Here is a 20,371-nt window from a genome sequence, read left to right as displayed (position 1 = left end):
TAATTCACCCCTTATTACATTTACAGCATACAACTGAACTTTGACTGAAAAATCAATTTTTCCTAAAGATCATCAGGCCCCCAGACACTACTACTGTACTTGGAAAGCGCAGAAGAACAGTAAGGAACACTACACCTGAGCATATTTGTAGGTCATGCAACCATGTTTTAGCATTTGTATTTACAGAATTAATAATTCCTGGGGGAATTATTGAAAACAGCTGGGAAAAATGAAAGTGGTTTGTAATAATTCATAATTACTTACTTGAGTGCCTCTGAGCCCAAAGAATCTCACGTTTATACATATAGAAAGGGATCAGTTTGTCCTCCACTAAAGTTCATCAGCTCTTTGGGTGACCTGTGGCATCTATTTTGAGCCAGCAAGCCCCCCCCCCACAGTAGATCGGGAGGGAAGTATTCCTTCATGGAATATTACCTACTCTGGCAAATTATGCCATGGGATCTTCTTTAATGACCTGTTTACTGTCTCATCTAAAGGATACCTTCAGCATGGTATCACCAGTCTGAACACTGGGGCAAAAAAAACACCTGCTTACCTGCTCCAGCATCACCAATTGCAGCAGCAGGGTTTTCCATACTTTGCCAAGTTCGCAAGGTTGCCACAGTGCAGCCCAATGAAAACAACAACACAATTTACACAGTACACATTAGTCAGTCTATCATAGACTCAAAGTGTATTTATTTTTAAAAGTCAAAAGGTCTGCTCCACTTACATCCTAAGTGATGCTTGCATCAATAAAGATCTGCATATTGAGGTGTCTATTTCCTGGTTTAAAAAGGACCCGGGGGGCTGGAGGGTGTCTGTGACCATGGCTCCTCCTTTTCAGATCCAAATGAGTGTTTATTAAAGATGGTTGCTGCGTGGATTTGTATTGTAGCACATCTGGGTGTGTAAATTCAGTCACCTCAGTTGCCGCTCTGGAGGATCTGATCAAATTATGAATGTGGTTTTGATGTGAGTGTGATGGGAGCTGGGAGACGGGAATGAGGCAGCCCAGTATTTCCACACTGTGAGCAGGACACAGTCAGAATACTAAGGACACTTCAGCCACCTTCATTTAAAGTTGTAAACATGATGAAGTTGGATCGAAAGTTAATATATGCATACTTTTATAATAAAATATGCTGGTGGCGTCTGCCTGCAATGGCTGGTATGTTGGGAGCTGATCTATCCCACACTGGCCCTTGGTTTTAAACCTGTGAGGATGCTCAGCTCATTAAAAAAGTAAACTAGCCTTGTCCGATTGTTTGATATGTAGCCTTATGAAACAAAGGCCCATTAAGCAAGATGCCCAGAGTAGGCTGCTAATCTTTATTCATTGCAGATCTCCCTTCGACCTGTGAGGACACGCTGTCCTCTCCAGGATGGAAGCGCAATGTCAGAGACACTCATCAGTCATGACTGAGTGGAAATGAGCCCCTCTTCCCTCTGGCTTTTCTGCTCCTTCTGCTGTGCTCTCTCCCCTGAAGACCTATATCCTAGGGATCATCATGATCTAGGTTGTATTCTTCCTATTTCTAAATGCTTTCCTGTCCTGCATCCCTTACCAAATGAGTTTTGATCGGAGGGCTGTTATCTTTCCCTGAAAAAGTAGTGTTTTACTTGAGTATTGGGTGAGAAAAAAGTGTTAATTGTAGACAATGATAGCATTGCATTTACATAAAATGATAGTTTGTACCTAAAAGATGCCTAATTCTTAGTGTGCAGTGGTAGATTATATTTAAGAAATGTAATATGTTTATGCAGTAAAATTGCTTCCACGGGATCGATGTTGAGAATATGGATGTCATTTAATCAGTTGTGTATAATTGCTCTTATGGGATCACATTGTTTTTGAACAAGTGTTAATTTTTCCTGAAAGAAGAAGAAAAAAAGGAAGAGGGCTAATTAAACAGGTTTTGGAGATGAGAGGAAGTGTCTGACCGTGCTGTCACTTTTTTTGCACTGGCAAAATATATCCTAACTGTACTTCTTTTCCATAAGAATGATTTCTGTGAACGAGTATGCCATTTCGTTCTCCACTTGCCCTCACAAGGCAGAGTTGTTGGGCTGCAATTAATGTGCCCTGAACAAGTACGAGTATTTGGATAGTGCAGTATATACTGGGGGTTGTCAATGTGAACTCGTTAAAAAGTACTGATAAGTACAACTCTTAAGACTTTTGTAATAAAGTCAATTCAGTGTTGAACCTCTTTATTTTGAAGGAGCATAGATATTTGGACAAATGGCTGGCAGGTTTCCTTTGTTGGGTAATTTGGTTTATAAGAGCCTGCCTCAGTTTGACTCCAGTGTTTAGATTGGTAGTTTCAAAGTCAAAATGAAAACCAAAGAATGTTCTGTTGAAGAAAAGCAAGCAATTATGAAGCTGAAGTAAAGGAAAACTTGATCATAATCATAGTGTAAGAACATAAGAATGCCTTAGAAACTAGGCCTTTCTTAACGAATAACAAATTCAACAATTTGGGCTAGAAGAAGGAAACCACCGGTATAATTACCAGTCAGCCAAAAATAGGCTGGCCAAGAAAAGTGCTTTTGAGTTGGTCAGAATTGGCCACTAAAACCCTAAAACAACTGTCCACAGTGCAGATGATAGAGAGCATCATTTCACAGGCCGCTCCGCAAGGTGACCCTCATGGGTGCCAAGAACAGAAAATAATTTTCTCAGAAAGCCTGAGATGAGCCAGGAGAGTTTTGGAACAGAGCTGAAACCAAGATGCGACTTGACCGGAGTGAGGGAAAGGCGGAAGTGTGGTGAAAGGCGGGAGCTGCAAGCTGGCTCACCCGTCTTTATCCACGATGTAAGGAAAGGTGGCAGCTGATACTGGTACATTTCACCTCCGTGTGAAGGAGAAAGAGCTTTCTAGATTGTTGGGTGGCGCTTCTCCGTGCTGCATGACAGTGACTCAAAACGTGGGGACAGTGCAGCCGAGGAGTTCGTCAGGAGAGAATGGTGAAGTATGTTTGACTGCTGAAGGCAGAAAATAAAGAGCACTTTCAAGAACAGTGCATACTCTGAAACTCGCATACTCTGAAATGTATCTTACATGATTGTGCCCCAATGTTTATGGCCACTTAAAATCGCTGGGTTGAATATATAATATGCTTTTGTTCTAGTATCACATGTATGCAGGGGAATATAATATAATAAAATATAATGTTTTGTTTTTTTGTCTTAATCTCATGATCACAAATACAAATTGCTTGATTGTAATATAATAGTTGCATTAATAATAATAATAATTTTCACTCTAATGTGTCAATATTTATGTTGTAAACCTGCTTGCGAAAGACTTAGAATCACTTAGAGGACCTGTAAGTGATTTATATGGCATTTTTGTGCATTTTAATTGATCTTAAAAGGTCACTTTTTATGTGATTGAGGAGTGATTTATATAGCACCTCTGGTATATATTAAAAGAGATCTTTGCTGTAGGCTTTGGCTATAATTTAGGTGAGCTAGAAAGTCTGCTGTTTGATTTATGTTCATGAATGTCTTGTCCTTACACAGTGTCCTTCAGATTCAGACCCTGGCAGTCTCATGTGACAAGCGATCTTTTGTGCTCTCCCGACACAAGTATTTACTCAACGTTTACACTCCTGTCAGTTGCTCTTGATTTCTGGTTTTGAATGTCGACAGAAAGAGTTACCGTGGCACTCAAATGCATGAGGTGCAGTCGAAAGAGGCTTTCATGCTGCCCCTGATATTGTATTTACGAGCCTGGGGAGAGCTATGGATGGTGTATTATACTGTCAGTGCCAAAGCAATAATTTGTTCGTTTCTGAAAAGTGAAAGGTATCTCTCTTTTTTTTTTTGTTCTTCTATCTTTTGCAGAAAGAAGACAGCTGTCTGCCCTTTTTTAATCTGTCTGTTTTTTACCTGGCGACCCAAGCGCTCCTTCTCGCTGTCAAAGCTGGCGATGTCAAGAGTGCCGAGTCCTCCTCCCCCCGCGGAAATGTCAAGCGGGCCTGTGGCTGAGAGCTGGTGCTACACTCAGGTACCCAGAGAGGGGGCGCGGAGCTGCCAGTGCCCTGCCTCTGGAGCCGTCTCGGGTTTTACCTGCTGCCCACTCAAGCCTGGGGTGTAGAAGTCAGGGGCTGGGTCTTCTGCCGGTTGCCCTCGGTGTAAGTTTGCGTAGGAGAGTCAGGAGAATTTGCAAGTAGTTTTTGGGCTTTTCTGCTTCTCGCTGCAGTGTCTATTGAGAGCCAGCAGGTAAAACCCGGAGCCGATGAAAATGGCGGTGCAGTGGCAGCGAGTCTGAGAGAGTGGGCCTGCGAGTCTGTGGGCTGTGTCCGCTCTGCGGAGCGCGACGCGTCCTCTGTGGTAGAGAGTGCATGTTTGTGCTCTGTGTGAGTCAGCATGTGTGTTGGTAAGTGTATTAGTGAAACATTCACATGCATGAACAAAACCTCTGTGTTGAGGCAGGGAGTGTCTCTGGAGAACTGGCTTTTGTTGGCAGCCTCTTGGAAATGTCATTCTATATGAATGAAAGTGTGTGTTTACAGCCAAGAATGGCTCTTACACCTGAAAGGATGCACAAGTCAGTAAAACACAATACTCCTTTGATTAAAACTTCATTTTTTATTACCCTTGAAAAGGGCAACAACTCCAGAACTCTCAGATTAAAGTTGTATAATAATTTGCTAAAGAAAGGCGATAAAAATCATTTACTTACACATCAAAATCAACACTAAGCAAGGTTATTTTCTCCCATAAGCAACTAGCAGTTACCAAGCTACCAATATTGAGCAAATAGGAGGATGGTACTATGTGTTATTAATTTGATGCTTTGATTTTTACAAGTTGTTGATGGCTTTACATGCCAAAAGTTTTCCCTTCTTTATTTGCTAACTAATTGATATTGATACTGAAAATCTCTACAATCCCAGAATTAGTAAATTCAGCACTGAACAACTCTGGGATGGTATCAGAGAGATAAACAGTAAGTCTGGCACAGAGATTCATTGTCCAGTTTGGAAATGGTTTTCATGTGCTTTGCAGGCTGTACATACTTGCATCTGAAAGCTTTGCAAGAATGGATTATCCAACTTTCATTTGTTTGCACTTAATAGTCTCACTCTTTGAACACCACGTATTAAACTTGCAAAGACCTGTGGTCTTATTCCTGTGATTTTCTGCTGAGACATTGTCTCCTGCTGGGGTGGTTTGGAGAGATGGACGCTGGCTTTGCTGTGCATGTTGATCAGTGTCTTCTTCCTGGCCTTGCTGGGCATCTCTGGACAGATTAAAGTGGTGAAATTCTCCTACATGTGGACCATCAACAACTTCAGCTTCTGCCGGGAGGAGATGGGCGAGGTGATCAAGAGCTCGACCTTCTCGTCAGGAGCCAACGACAAACTGAAATGGTGAGAGTCCGGTGATGAGGGGGGGACAGAGCTGGCGCTGCTGCGTAGTGAAATTAATGGCAGGTTGGCTTTTACACAGAAATTTGGAATCGTCAGCCTTCCTAACAGCGCCTGTGGTAAAAGCTTCAGCTTGGATTGCAGGCTGGGATCATGATCTCTCCTGGGATTGCCCAGGGGTTAATGCAGAAGCTGCCCTAGTACTGGTTTCTGGGGATTCTTTCAAATGGCCCAGAGTTTTCCTCAGCTTGCCAAACAGTGGTGATGTCTGCCTTTTTTTTAACTTATGCCAGGTAGGAAGAGTGCTTTGTTATTCATCATCATAATCATCAATAATAAGCTAATGGGCCTTCCAAACCTTTAATGTCTGCAGTGTTGTTAGGAGCCCAATTTATATCCCATTTACATGCTGATGCCTCCTTCTGCACCCTGGAGGCACTGGCTGGCTGAAGCAATGAAGGTGTCAGTCTGAACCGAACGCTCGTGAGTCTGGTGAAATCCAGCAAGCTGAGGGGATCTGACACACAGCTCTGCCTTTTCTAGGTGTCTGCGAGTGAATCCTAAAGGGCTAGATGAGGAGAGCAAAGACTACCTGTCTCTATACCTGCTCTTGGTCAGCTGTCCCAAGAGCGAAGTGCGTGCCAAGTTCAAGTTCTCCATCCTCAATGCCAAAGGAGAGGAGACCAAAGCTATGGGTGAGTTTAAGCCTATTGAACTGGTAGAGACATTTCAAGGTTAAAATACACGGCATGTTCTTGTTTAATTGCAGACCCCTCCTCAAGTCCTCAGTTGCTCAAGTCCAACTATATTCTTGATAGTGTAGGTTCTTTTCTGAAAGACCGCCACAAGCTCCTCTGCAAGCTGGACCTCCTCCACCTACATTCTTGCTCACACAGAGTATCAGATTGCCGCGCGTTTTCTCTGAAACGTGGTTTGGAGGAAACAGGTAATCTGACTAATCTGTCCATTCTCTTCCTTGGGTTTTAAAAGGCAGAAATGGAGAACGATCTGTGTCCCTCAGGTCACTTGGCAGTCACACTCTTGCTGTGTTTGGTTACCGTGTCTGGCATGCTTGGGTTCAGTCTCGTTTTGGGGCGTGGAACAGGCTACGCAGGTGTGTTGTGAAAGCCAGACATCTTTCATATGATAACTAGATGACATCCTTGCATCTTTCAGCCACTAACTACCAAACAGGTAGATGGGCTTAATGGCATCCTTTCATTTGCAACTGTGATGTTCTTATTCTCTGGGTATAACATGCTGTTTGTGTCAGCTGTGATAGAGTCTGGGTAGCAGCAAAGCCGCGACGTGATCGCTGGAGTCATTTAAAAACACATTGGTTTGTATGGTTTAGTTATCTAGCCAATTCTTAACCCACTGAAGAATTAAGAAGTCCAAGTGTTTTGCCAGTTGGAGACTGGCAATTTCTCATTTTTCTTAATCTAAAAAAGGAGACTGCAAGAATTAGGTATTCACATGCCTCACTCTCTGTGAGGATTTAACTAGTGCAGGTTTGAGGAAATGTAACTATTCAATTAAAGAACATCTGCTTGAAGGGTATAGGGATAGCCATACTTGGATAATCACAGTAGGTTTTACCAGTTCTCCAAATATTTAATTAAAGGCATCGTAGGTGATTTTAATTACAAGGATGCCCGCAAAGGCTTTTCAGACTCTTTGATTAACTGGAAATTGGCATGTTTTCATTTGAAAGATATTTTTAATTGGATTAAGTCGAGCTGAAATAAAAAAAAAGGAAAAGGGTGCCGAATTAGATTTCCGGTCCAGATGTAGCCTTTCATATTCATTTGTGCTTCTGTTTTTTTTTTCCTTTTCATCCTATAGTGTTTTGGCATCATCATGGTTAAATTTCTTATATAGCTTAAAGAGAAATAAAACAAATTGATTGCTGCTATATAGACATAATTATTGAGTCAAACATTCAAGTCTCAAGTTTCTTTTTTTTAATAAAGGGAAACAGCTGCTGTAGGAGCATATCTGATATAATTTTCCTGTTTTTTTTTTGCTAGATTCATATCCTTGGATGCAGTAGTCATAAGTCATGGGTGTTAGTCATTTTCTGTGCCCAGCCGTGTGCACACCATTGCTCCTGCTGCTTTGATTTGTCGTGCAGATGAAGTCAAACCACTGTAGCTGAAAATTCAAGGAAAATGTGTCAAACCCTGCAAATCATTTAGGGTCTGATTTTATCGATGGCATTAGCACGTCGCCCGTGCAAAATCCATTTAAACTGTTACGAGAAAACGAACGTGGTACATAATGGTAAAATGCACAAGACATTGTAGAAGTTTGATATTGATCCTGTTCATGAAAGAGATGCAGTCATTGATCAGCAATAGCTGCTACTGTATCCTAATCCATCACACTGTTCTGTGTGGAAGAAGATAATTGGGCAGTATTTCAAACTCCAAGAAGAGAATAACTAGACACTTCCAAGAAACATTGAAACATGCTTTAAATTTGCAAAAATGAATAATTAATTTCTTTGGGAAATGTAGTTTTTTATGATGATCAAGTGAAAAAAATCTGATGAATTTGCAGTTTGTTGTTGATGTTTTTTTTTTGTTCTAACAGGGCAAATTGCCATCAAAGGAAACAGTATTCAGCCATTTAAATTGCCCCTATTAAGAAGAAAAAAATGTATCATTTGGGCCACCCTTGACAGGATACTCCAGTACCCTCCAAGATACTGCCTGGAGTGCAATCCGAGGGCTTGTTTGTTCCCTAAGAGCTGCCCTGCACTCCCTGCTAGAGACCTCAAGTGTGTCTTTCCAGGGGGTTAACTGCCTTCTTTCTTTCCCATTCCTGCTGGGGACTGTGGAGGAAGAGGCGGAGGAGAGTCCTGAATGGCAATCAGCCATCCCCAGTGCTTATTCCACACCCGAATCCCATCATTCCCAGTGTCCTCCGCCACTCTGTGTGGTGACGTCCGGGAAGGACTGGGCCAGGCTGTGCTGTGAGCGGATGAGTAACAACATGATTTATTTTGCCTGCGTTCTAAGGCAAAGCAAGATGGGGGATTGTGTTCTTGACAACTGCACAGGAAACAGATGCAGTGCTTTATGTGGTGTAGCAGTGTTCAAGCCCTTATTCATTATTTTTCGCTGGTATTAAGCTCTCGGTTATTAAGTGGGTTTTCAGAGCATAAGAAAGGCGACAAATGAGAGGAGGCTTCTTGCCTTTCGTCTGGCTCTGTGCAGTGGGTAGTAGTGTATTGATCTGGAGAACCTCATTAAGCCAAGTCTGGGAGGATTCCTTGAAACTCGACAGCAATAGAACCTGGCCGTTTTGTACCCTATACTCTACCTGGGCCTGCTTCATTTCTGGCTTTTTTTTAACTGCCTAAATTACTCTGGCAAAACATTGAATTAATTAATGAATTAATTAATTCTGCAGCCAGGGATAGGATGAAAGGTGCTTGTTGTAATATCTTAAACATGGCTCTATTCTTCCATATTCAGTTGTGACACTTAACATGGTCCTTCATCACTTGATGTAATCACGTCATTTTGTTTTCAAAAAGTCTTTTAAAAATCTTAAAAAATAGTAGCAATTGTATGTGAACACCATCTTTCTACATGATTGATGTTTGGGCTTAAAGTGTTGATGTAGGCACTACTTATTTGTTAACTAGGTTTTACTAAAGGGATTGAAGTCTAGGACTCCTTATCTTAGTTCATGAGAATTCTGTATTTCAGTGTTATCTGTAGAAATGTGAAAAGCAGCAGATGGGAATGTTTTTCAGCCCTGATCCTGGACTGTACGACAATGGAAAGCTTCTGGATTAGTGGTAAAAGATACTTGAAAAGACACAGGTCCATCCTCAGAAGTTGGTGAAATGGAGGGTGGAGTTATTTCCAACTCTGAGACATACCTGTCCTGTGACAAATGTTTTGAACAGCTAAGAGAGAAGTAAGCTAGTGTCAACTTCCAGACAGTAGTAAAGTTTAATAATACTTAATTTTAACAAGGTCTAGTACCGAGACTTTGTTTTTGTCTCAGTAAAAGAGTTAAGATTGCAGGCTGTGAATAAGTCCTCAGACTGGTTTCCCAATTAGAATAGCCCGCTGTTAATAGATTGTCAATAACTCAAATTTGCATGAGCAAAATAAGATATGTGAACAAGCACATTGAGTTCTGTTTCATTCAGTTGATCTGTCATTTATTTAACCAGACAAATTAACTGAGAAGAAAATCTTATGTATTGTGATGGGCTTGACAGGATGCACAGATCACTGTAGCAGAAGAAAAACACTTTAATCACAGTTCAAAACATTAAAAATGTGTAATAATATGTGTTAGCAAGTACAGATCCCACTCAGCACTTAGCTGAGCCAGACCACCGAGTAGCACAAAAATGGGATGGACTTTTAACTTCTGCTATTGCTCATTTCTATCCTTTGTTGCTGCAAACTGAAACAAGTGCAGACTAAACCCAGCAGAAACTCCAGGGACTCAGGGTAGCACTTTTCTTGCATGAGGCACAACACAATATAACAATGTGTATAATCTTTTATAACCATTTGTGCAAATGACATTCCAGACGCACAGTTATTTGGAAGGGACAGACTTTCCAGGTGAAGATGATGGAGTTCACCATTAAGAACTTGAGAGCGGACAGGAACTTTCTGCAGATGCAGTTCAGTAATGGTGTTTTTCTGTTAAATTTCATTACATGATTTTTTGTGCATGTTGTTTTATCCCATTGTATAGTGTTGAGAAAGAAATTAAGACTTTTTTTTGCCTCATCCAAAAGAGTTACTACCAATCTCATAAGATCAGTTGAAACTCTGGTTGTACATTAAGAAGGGAAATTGTAACACACAGATAAACAGATGCATTTCCAGTTAGGGTTCTGTAAATGGAACGTGCACTAGTGTTTGTAAATATGTATTAGTAGGTTCACACAGTTCTGCTCGGACTGGTGGAGTTAACATCACTTCTCCCACAGGGGGCGATCTAGAACTCAAGATGGACTTAGGCAGACCCCGCTGTATGGCAATGGAGGGGTTAAAGACAGCCGCAAGTATAAACAGTTATTGATATGACAGGGGTGGTCTGAGCAGGGAAGCTGCTGCAGAGGTGACCGGAATAGAAACACCAAAAACAGCCTCCATTCTGCTTTCCCATGAGGCTCTCCCCCTCAGCCTGTCAGTCGCGATTCTCCACTTCCGGCCAATCAAGAAGCAGCCCTGGGTGGTTGCTAGGGTACAGCCAAACAGAACAGGGACACGTGGACCGAAAGACTTAAAGCACGGGGGGAAAGCAAAAATTCCAACAAGGCAAAATGAAGCCAGAGAAGGTGGATTTAACAGACACCCAAGTTCTTCCTCATTGTGTGACACCTTATTCCAGGCTGTTACTGTGTGCCGGTTTATTTGAGCAAATTGTTCTGTCATCACACATCAGATCTGTGCTGTAGCACAGCCTCGACTGGAGAGTGGGAGGTGGACAGCAGCCTAGACATTTAATTCAGAGAGGCAGAGGCTAGCCAGGGAAGGAGGTTAATATGGTAGCCTTTCCCAGGCTTACATCTCTAGAGGCCCAGGCTCAAATCTGTCTCACGTCAAGAATGAAATGAGTTTGCTTGTGTTCACCTTATCCTCTTAGACTTTGGTCTGCACTGTGAGAGGAACACAGCGTACAATTCATCATTTGTGTTTAGACCTGCGGTGCAAAATGGCAAGGGGGCTATTAGGTTAGGATGGAGGTGTTCTTTGCGAGCGGAGCTGAGATATGAGAGTGAGCTCTTGCTGTGGCAGCTGGGTGCACCTGCCTGCCTCTCGCCAACAGCGCGGTGGCTCAGCATTCACAAGCACTGAGCACCGAGTCTTAAAGGAACAGACGATTAAAAACCGGGGAAGATTCCAAATAAGAGGACACAGTCAGGGCCATCCAGCTAGATCCAAAGGCCCACAGGTCTCAGGGTAGAGCACTATCTCCTGTTTTTAAAATAGCCTGTTCTAAGTTTACAGTTTTTTTTTTATATGGAATCTCCTTTTTCTATATGATTCCCATTCTAAAGTCAGCAATTACTGCGTTCTCTGTACGCAGAGAGAATGAGGACCGGTGGATTCATTCTTCCGACATGCCCATCTATCAGCCTCATTTGTCATTTGGCATACTTCTACAGTTCCACAGTGCCTTGTAGTAGAGTTTTCTCCAACTGGACAGTCGGCACAATTGTCACTGACAACACTACATGCTTGCATGTGCATGGCACTGTCCATGTCCAGGGGCCATGTGGATGCACAGCTGGGCACTGTCCAGGGACTGCTCTTGCTCTCCAAATCCAGCAGCAGCAGTACTTGGTTCTCTTGTGAGCAGAAGCTTGGAGAATTCCCCCATTACATCTGGCTGATGATATAGCCCAGTTCTACACCAGCATGGTAAATCTGGACCACAGGGCCCAACCCTGGCTCCAGGCAAGCACTTTTATTGCTTGTACCACCTGGGAGCTGCTCAATTTTCAGTGCTGTCCTCAAATCCTTGCTTCGTGGTTTTCAGCTCAGGCGTCTTATATTACATAGCAGCCTGTGAAGAGGATTTTCAAATTGCCAAAGCAGTTCTCTCTCTCCCTTCATTTCAGACCATTGGCAAAGTATATGGTGCAGCAGCTCTCCTGCACTTTGCTGGAATAGTTAGACAGCATAACAAAGCAGAGCGTGGACCAAAAACTGTTCAATTGGGTAGGAAAAAAAGTTTAAAAGTTTAAAAGAGCAATTCCAGAAAGCTTAAATAGAAATGTGTTTTGTAAGAAATGCTAGCGATATCAGAGCACACACATCACAATATATGTATTATGATCTATTAAGTATGCCAGAGTAATGAGGTTTTGACAGAAGGCAGAAAGTCGTGTAGGTCCTATAGCATGATCTATAACTACAGTGTTGTTAAGTGTGAGTGAAGCCTAACTAAAAGAGGTTTGGTATTTACTCCCCTCACTGGTGGAACTCCTGAGTGATTTTTATTAAAGTTTCAAACCTGTGGTAGCAATAGCATGATCAGCACTGTTTTCAGGGTTGATGGGAAAAGTTCTGGAATTAGGAGGAGACATTGAAGAAGAATGAGATGTTGAATAGTGGTTGTAAAAGTGCCCTAAAGATGGAGACATTGTGAGTCATCCTGCAACTCGCACATTTCTTACACTAACCCAAAGCAAACAAAAAAATATTACCAGTACTTATGTTTGTCAAGAGGCTGTGGGCTTTAAAAAACACTGTTTTGGTTTTTGTGTGTGCTTTAGATCAAAAAGTCATGTCTTTTATTAATTTTTTGTACCAATCGTGAACTGTTCTCAGCAAATGGCATGCTCCTTTGATAGGGAAATAAAGGCAACATGAAAACACAGCTATGGAGTGCATTCCCAGTTAATAATGGCTGTCTTTGAATGTCTTGCTCCTCTTCTTTCAAGATAAAAGGGTTTGCGGTTAAGAAACCTAAGCTTCGATGTCACATATAACCAGAAATCTCATATGGTGGTAGTTATCTGTGCTTTAATCTCTGACTTTTTTTTGCAGTGAGAAAATAAAAAAAAAATCTGTTTTGTTAGAATCACTCCTTCCTTTCGACAGAAATCACTGTGGTGGAGCTCTTAGTCTCACTCCCTGGGCCTGCAGGCATATCCTTTTGTAATGGAGATAGATTTACTGACAGAGAGAGCCAGGTTTCAAGTTTGATGCTGTACCCTCAGACTTGTGCTTGTGCAAATAATTTCTGCTACAGGTCTCTGGAGGGTTGTGATTGTAATGTGTCCCATGAGATTGGAGCTAAAATAGGCCCCGCAAGATATTTTATGACAGGTCTAACAACTTGGAGTATTGATTTAGAGAAATCTATTGAAATATAACTGCTGGAAAAGAGAGCATGCATGGTAAGATTCTAGCTGTTGCAGTTGTAAAATAGAATGTATTTTAGTGAAGACAATCTGTAGTCTGTGAAGTTTTCTAGGTCTTTTTGAATGATGCAGAGCACCAACAGAAACTTATATACTCTATTCTTGCGTGTTGTTTTTAAGAATAATAAAGTGTACAGATTTGATTAAATGTTTTTGGCCAAATGTTAATTAATCTTTTATGATTACCTGGTTAGTTGGTGCTTGGGTGATGTTGGCTGAGTGAGAGAGTTGTTTGGGAACAGGAGATGAGGTGATGTAATCTGTTGATTATGACGTTTTCTTGCCTGCCGGATGCCATCTGTTGTACCAGCAAATGAAAGGTGTGGACTGCATCCACACACCCTGTGACTCTCTGATTCTCGATTACCCTGCAGTCCCAGTGCTACAGGGTTAAGTGTCGGATGGGACTAGCAGAGATCCCACACTTAACGTCACAAGCTAAGGAAACCCTAGATGACTTTGAGCTCATCCAATCTCTGCTGCAGTTATTCAGTTGTGTACTGCTGCTCACGGAACCCTTGGCTCTTTCCTCTCAGATGTCTTTACTGACTAAGCCATTCTGGAGCCTTGGTTGTCCATCTCTGACACAGGATTCTCTTGAGTAGGTTTTCAAAGAGCTGGCTTGCAATCAAGCCATCCTAACCACATGCTGCACTTGTGTCCCTGGTGCTGCAATTTATATGAACACATACAGTACTTTTAAATAACCTGTCATTCCTGAGGCCATTACATTGAGCTACATTAGCTGTATGCAATAGGTTTAACTTTGTGCGTACTGTGAGAAGTCGAAGGAGGGCTTCAAAGGGGATTTTAATGTTGTTTTTTGTGAAATCCACATTGTCTTTTAAAGCCCGTTGTTCCATTCAGTGTAGAGAGGAATCCCGGTAGCCCTGCTTCTCCCTGCTTTCCAGCGACAGGCTGCACCTTTTTCTTTTTGCTCTTTTGTTGTGCTTGGCTGGGGAAGAGCGTTCTGCTCCACTGGGACACTACAGCCAGCCCTGCAGAGGCACAGACAGATGGTCTTGGGCACACTAAATGATTGCTGGCATCCAGATATCGCAGAGAGAGAGAGCGACTGGAACAGGGAGAGACCCGAGATTAGCTATGCATTCAAGCTGCAAAGATCTCTTTACTGGCTCCTTCTCCATCTGTATCCCCGAGACAGGGTTTGTTCCAGCGTCCGAGCCCCAGTAGTATCAGCAGCGCACACTACTTCTAAATGGGCTCTGAAAGGGTCAGTCTGGTGTGCGGACTGCTTTGACTCAAGCTGGCTGACCTCCAGTATTTCTCAGCCAGCACCCTTGGCTTCAGAGCAGCACTCTGTATGGGAATAAAAGACCATGCCTAGGCATTTTCCTGTCATCTCCCTAGGATGCTCTTTGGAGCAGCCATCTCAAAGGCTTCCCTTTTTCCTAGTTAAATATTTGAAGTGAGGAAAAAGCCTAAAAATTCACTTTTTCAGACCCCCACTGCATTTGACACTAGATGCTCTTTTTCTGGGATGGGAGGGGGATCATTTGTAAAATCTGGCAGTAAATAACAGACGATCTGTAGAATACCAAAGCAAGTATTCCTTGATTAGCCGATTCCCACATCTGTCTTTGCTGAACGGGCCTGAAGAATTATAACAAGCACAGTGGAATTTGTCAACGCGAGTAAGACAAAGTTTTTAGGACCATCTCTGACCTTCATAGACTCTTTACGACTACAGGAAGGGTGGACCAAGATCAACCAGCTATCCAGCTGGAAAAACTTAATCACACATTAATGTCAGTGTGGGTTGTTATACTGTTGCATTTGTGTTGTCAGTCTAGGGCAGATCAGAGCAGAAGAGATGCATTGATGTCTCTCAGTAGAGGAGTCATTTCTGTATTGAAGTTTATCAAGATTTATCTTCATTGGTCCCATCCTGAACAGGTTTAAGTTGGTTGACATACTGGGTTGGGGGCTGTGAGTGACATTGGACAGACAGAGTTTGAGGATGCTTTTCTGCATTCAATAACCTCATTAAGCGTGATGGGCTTAAAAACTCATAGGTTAAAGAAATCTTAAGATTTTGCAAATGAAAAGAGCAATTTGAAACATTACTTTAGTCATTGTAATACACAGTAATGCACAACACTATATTTTTCAGAACCTCACTCATGTCCCTTTACCACTGATATCCAGTTTTGCTCTCTACCTCTCTGATGGCTTTTAGTTATCACTGGTGCTACATTTCTTCAGGATTTTGCATTTAATAAAACTGAGTGTATACACTCCCAGTGTAATTTGCTGAATATATTGAACAGAGATTGACAGGTGGAGTGAAATGAAATGGTCTGCATATGAAAAATGGATATTGGAGGTAATTTGCAGTGAAATCTCACAGCTTGCAGGTGTCGGCATAAAGCAGCGGCTAATATAACAATGACAGGACTCTCCCCGCCGCTCTCCGCTGTAGCTGCTCATTCCAAGAATGAAAAATGCCCGGTGTCATTGTGAAAGTGGGACACAGGTCCTGTATTACCGAAGTGGTTGTCTTACAATAAACAGATGTCAGACATTGTTTCCCAATAGGGCTATGCTGTCAGATTTCATTGTCTGATCTACTTGCCAGACAATCAGAAATAAGAACCTAAGGAAGGTTACAAACCACAGGAGGCCCATCTTTGGTCTGTGACAGTGTAGCACAAAGGTACCCACAGCTTGAAAAGCATCATGCTACTGTGGAGGTGGTTAAGGCTCAGTGACTTATCGGACTTTTGCCTGTGCATTGATGAAGTTAACTGTTTTCCCTTTTTGTATTACATTTGAAAAACTGTTGTTTTGGCCTAGAAATAAATTTTCCATGCTTGTGATTTGCTAAAAAACTTGCAGTCTAAGGGAAGCATTGTCCCAAGCCAGTGCAACAGTGATATACTGATCCCTGTCATGTTAATAGCAGCACCCTCCCACAGATACAGCATGTGTCTACACCTGTCCTTGCAGCAAGAGAGGGAATGTTTTTTATGTTCGTTTTGTGCATGGTGCATTGTTGCCTTTGTATTTTTTGGTTAAGAATCTATAACTGAACACATATAAAAACATACAAATGAACACAAGGACAAAGAAAAACATGTAAAAATATTTTACATCTCTTACATGGTTGGTCTTAGTACTCATGTTCATTTTTATATTTTTTGGACATTTATTTTCCTCTCATTTCAGCTCCGAGGAGGCTTTTTGATTAAGCAGTAATGCATGATAAGGAAACGTAAGACAAAGGCCATAAGAATGAGAGAGAGCAGCCGAGCCCAGGTCCAGCAGCACAAATCTAACAGATTGGTGCACTTTCTGTTAGGAATTAGGGTAGCAGGAGAAGCAGAGGAGGAAAATAGTCTCAACTGCTGTCTAGAAGCACTGCACATGAAAAGCCAACAAATGCAAGAGTTCTCAGAAGTTGTTTCGGATGGTCAGGCATTAAATTGACACAAAGGGGCTTAAAGAATTAAAGGAAATTAAAAAGGCATAAGGGAATGTCCTACACTGACAGGTTGAAGGAAGTGATCCTTTCTAGCCTTGAACAGAGAAATCCTTGAGAGGCCATGATACAGGGGTTCAAAATCCAAGGCACAGACTAAGCTACTCAGCCAGGATGTTGAAGCCGATACCCTGGCTTCTTTCAGGAAACGGCACGATGAGATTCTTGGATCAATTAGCTGCTAACTACTGAAAGGGCGAGATGAGCTGAATGGCTCCTTCTCATTTGTAACTGTTCTTATGATCTAAAGCTTAAAGAAACAAGTTGGTAACAAATGTTCCAGCTCCTTTCTTCGTCTCTGATCCTCAGAAATCAAAAGCTTTTTTTAAATTTTAAACCAGCTTTCTTTTTCTTCAGAAATGAGTGTTTGAAGTTTTTGATGGTCGTGTCCTCAGATTTCAGCTGTGAAGATGAGCAGGAAAGTCATGTTTCCCAGTAGGCTCAGGGCTGGCTCATCTTTTCAAAGCTTAACTCTACAGTACAGGACAAGTCATACACCCTGAACTGCAGTGTGCACTTTCTGGCTGTTTCGCTTGCTGTTTCACCAGGAGTCTCCAGTGAGGGTGCAGCTAGGTTGAGAAAAAAAGAGTTTTTGCACAAATCTTGTAACTTACACCCTCCTTTCCCACTGCTAACCATCGCAATCCCCCGCAGTTTCTTCACCTTAAATATGAGAATATTATTGTGTGTTTTACCATGAATCATTTATAACTATTCCTGTTATGAGTTTAGAGAGCAGTCAAAACAAGATAGTATAATGAAATCAAACCTCATCTGAGACATTGTCCACTACTTTTTAGTGTGGACCTCTAGCATTGTTAGCATTGTTTTCAGGTGTTGGGCTGTCATTTTTTATGTTATTTTCCTTATGCTTATGTATCCTGATCAGAATATTTAGCCAAACAATAGCATTAACAGTATGTAGAAAACTGTCACAGACCTGAGTGCGTGTGGCTGGCCCACATGGGACTGGGCCAAAAACTCATCCTGAAGTTCTTCCAAGATGGAACTCTGAGGTCAGCTTTCTCCTCTCCCATGTACCTGAGATCCCTGAGAAGGTGTGTCCTGTGTCTGTTTGCTCAGAGAGCCAGAGGGCGTACCGGTTTGTCCAGGGGAAGGACTGGGGCTTCAAGAAGTTCATCAGAAGGGACTTCCTGCTAGATGAAGCCAATGGACTGCTGCCCGATGACAAACTCACCCTCTTCTGCGAGGTAGGGCTGCTGTTACTGATTTTATTGATATTGGTATTAATTCTGCTTCTTCTGCTGATAGCATTTGCTGGACTGAGCCGTATTCATCAGCCTTTAAAGCTCACAAGCTCATGCATATTAACTATATTGTTATTTCTATTGGTATTAAACCCTCACTCAAGGAATATTTTAAGGATACACAGGTTTGAATATAATTTGACATATGGCTGTTCTTTTGTGGAAATCACATGCCCAGCAATTAACTACACCAGGAATTATGAAGTTACAAAATTGAAATGTTTTATAGGGTAGTAACAAGTACAAAAAACAATGATTTTCACTTACATAGCAAGTACAAAATAATACAATCTCATGCAAATTGATATAGCACTTTTCATCCTTATTCCAAAGTACTTTACATATGGGAGGGAACAGTCTTCATCCACCATTGAAGTACAGCCTCCACCTGGGTGACATGGCAGCAATGCTGCACCAGTAGTCCCACTATACAGCAGGCTGGGTCAAGTGTAGAGTTACTACAGAAAATGAATTGAAGCTGAATTTAAGGAAGGACAGGTTGTTTACCACATACTTATTACCACTTAGAACAGCAGCCTTTTACTTTGAGGTCTCCCATCCCAGTGCTGGCCCGAACCAGCCTTGCTTAGCTTCTGAGATCTGACACAAGCAGACTACAGAGCTGGTGGTAACACTGCAGATGTACTGATTGATTTGTATTTGGGTCACTGGTGTCTGTTCAAATTGTTGGACACTTTTCAAGTTGGGGCATAATAGTGGTATTAATTCTCCGTTTGTTCCAACAATCAGCTGATGTTTCAAGGGTTAACATTCTGGCTATGTTAATGTCCTTGTGTAATGCATGCATCCATAAATGTTTAAAAACGTGGAGGCTGTTTAAGACAATTATAATTAACCCTGAGGGTATCACGAGGGGGAAAACTGGGGGACAAGGTAAAAATTTAACGTAATAATAGTCTGCTTCCAGATAAACGTATTTTTTGGACAGGCTCCCAACACATGGATGACTCTGTGTAACACACTTCCTGTTTCCAGCTCTTCATTTCATTTGTGTGCCTGGAGTTTTACATTGTTCCGATTAAATCTACCCATCAGCTCTTTTCAGCTATGCAGGGTCTTTAACCTCTGGTTTTTGCTTCACTTTCAATTATCACTTAATTGAGCTAATATATTTTATTACACATTTTTCTAATTAGGTATTATGTATTTCTATAGATATTTTATAGGTATCTTGAAAACTTCAGTTTGTTAAGAGCTGTGAACAATACAAATGGGCTGTTTAATGTAATTATTTGACTGTTTAAAGCTTATATTAAGTAACTGAGAGCTCAGTTAGAACAAATACAGAATAATACAATAGCTATTAGATGTTATGTCAGGGTTTTTACGGGAGTTCAGTGACTGATAGTTGTTGTAAGTCTATAGAATAAAATGACCTGGAGAGGAGAGATGAAGCAGGCTGTAACAGTGAGTCCTTGTGATCACCTGTAGGTAATTTGGGATTTGGAATCACTAGTTGTCAGTCAGAGCTGCTCCCTGCATATCCCTGAGCCATAAAGGGAGAATGAGGAGCTGTGCAAGTTCTCCTATGGTTTGCCTGCCTGTCAGAACTGTTCATCATTTTATAAGCTGCAAGCTCCACAGTGCCTTGAAGGTGTCTTGGAACCTACTGGGGCAAGAATGCATCTCTCACTGTCAGCACTGCACACGGGAATATCCCAGGGGCCTCTATTCCACAACACGTCAAGAGCAGCCTCACTGACTCAGGCCTGCCCAATCCTGGCAGTGTTTGGGGGATCCCTGTGTTATTGGTCAATGACAAGCCAGGTTCAAACAGGATTCCTGTCTCATTGACCAATGCTAACCGAGGCTCCTAATGACACAGTCCAGGCTCATGCAGATGCTATCTGAGCTGCAGGGCTCTGCTTGCACCTCATGTGAGCTCTGTCCCAGGGAGTACACTTTTTCATTTGTCACCAGCACCATGCTGACAGATGTGCAGGGACAACTGGGAAAACACCTGCTCGATGACTAGTCGTATTCTCCTGGCTCGCTTCAGAGGTCATGGACTCCTCCCCCAGAACGTAAACGGACTGATCACTCTAACTCTAGCACTCCCTTTACCACTCGCTTGACAGTATTGCCCTCAGAATACAGCGATGCTGGGTCCTGAAACGTTTCTGGAAAAGCTCTGGAAATCTCGCAGAGCACCATGGCGGAACGCTGCTGTGTAAGCTTTGCCCTGCCAGTGTCAAAGCCCCAGACGCCTGAAGGTATTTATTACCAAGATTGTTCCTATTAAGGTGCTACAATGCCCTGTCATTACTGGATGAAGCCTTC

The 20,371-nt window shown here is 42.1% G+C and overlaps 1 protein-coding gene across 5 annotated transcripts in view; it reads left to right on the top strand.

Moving 5' to 3' along the window:
• The window catches only part of spop (speckle type BTB/POZ protein), a 124,251-nt gene that overhangs the window by 67,109 nt on the left and 36,771 nt on the right, over positions 1–20,371 (top strand). For 3 of the 5 annotated variants that reach the window (XM_088906328.1, XM_088906329.1, XM_088906330.1), the window contains exons 4-7: positions 3,854–4,016; positions 5,264–5,385; positions 5,926–6,077; positions 17,886–18,013. In XM_088906328.1, the coding sequence (XP_088762454.1) occupies positions 3,939–4,016; positions 5,264–5,385; positions 5,926–6,077; positions 17,886–18,013 (480 nt within the window). In that variant the 5' untranslated portion in view covers positions 3,854–3,938. Of the gene's footprint in view, positions 1–3,561; positions 4,017–5,263; positions 5,386–5,925; positions 6,078–17,885; positions 18,014–20,371 lie in introns of those variants that run through there. The other 2 variants (XR_016086108.1, XM_088906327.1) reach the window with 1 other exon arrangement.

This window comes from Atractosteus spatula, chromosome 26, assembly GCF_055471065.1.
Source record: "Atractosteus spatula isolate fAtrSpa1 chromosome 26, fAtrSpa1.hap1, whole genome shotgun sequence".
Classification (NCBI taxonomy): domain Eukaryota; kingdom Metazoa; phylum Chordata; class Actinopteri; order Semionotiformes; family Lepisosteidae; genus Atractosteus; species Atractosteus spatula.
Note: the sequence above shows the minus strand (reverse complement) of the source record. Positions and strands in the feature narration are given on the sequence as shown.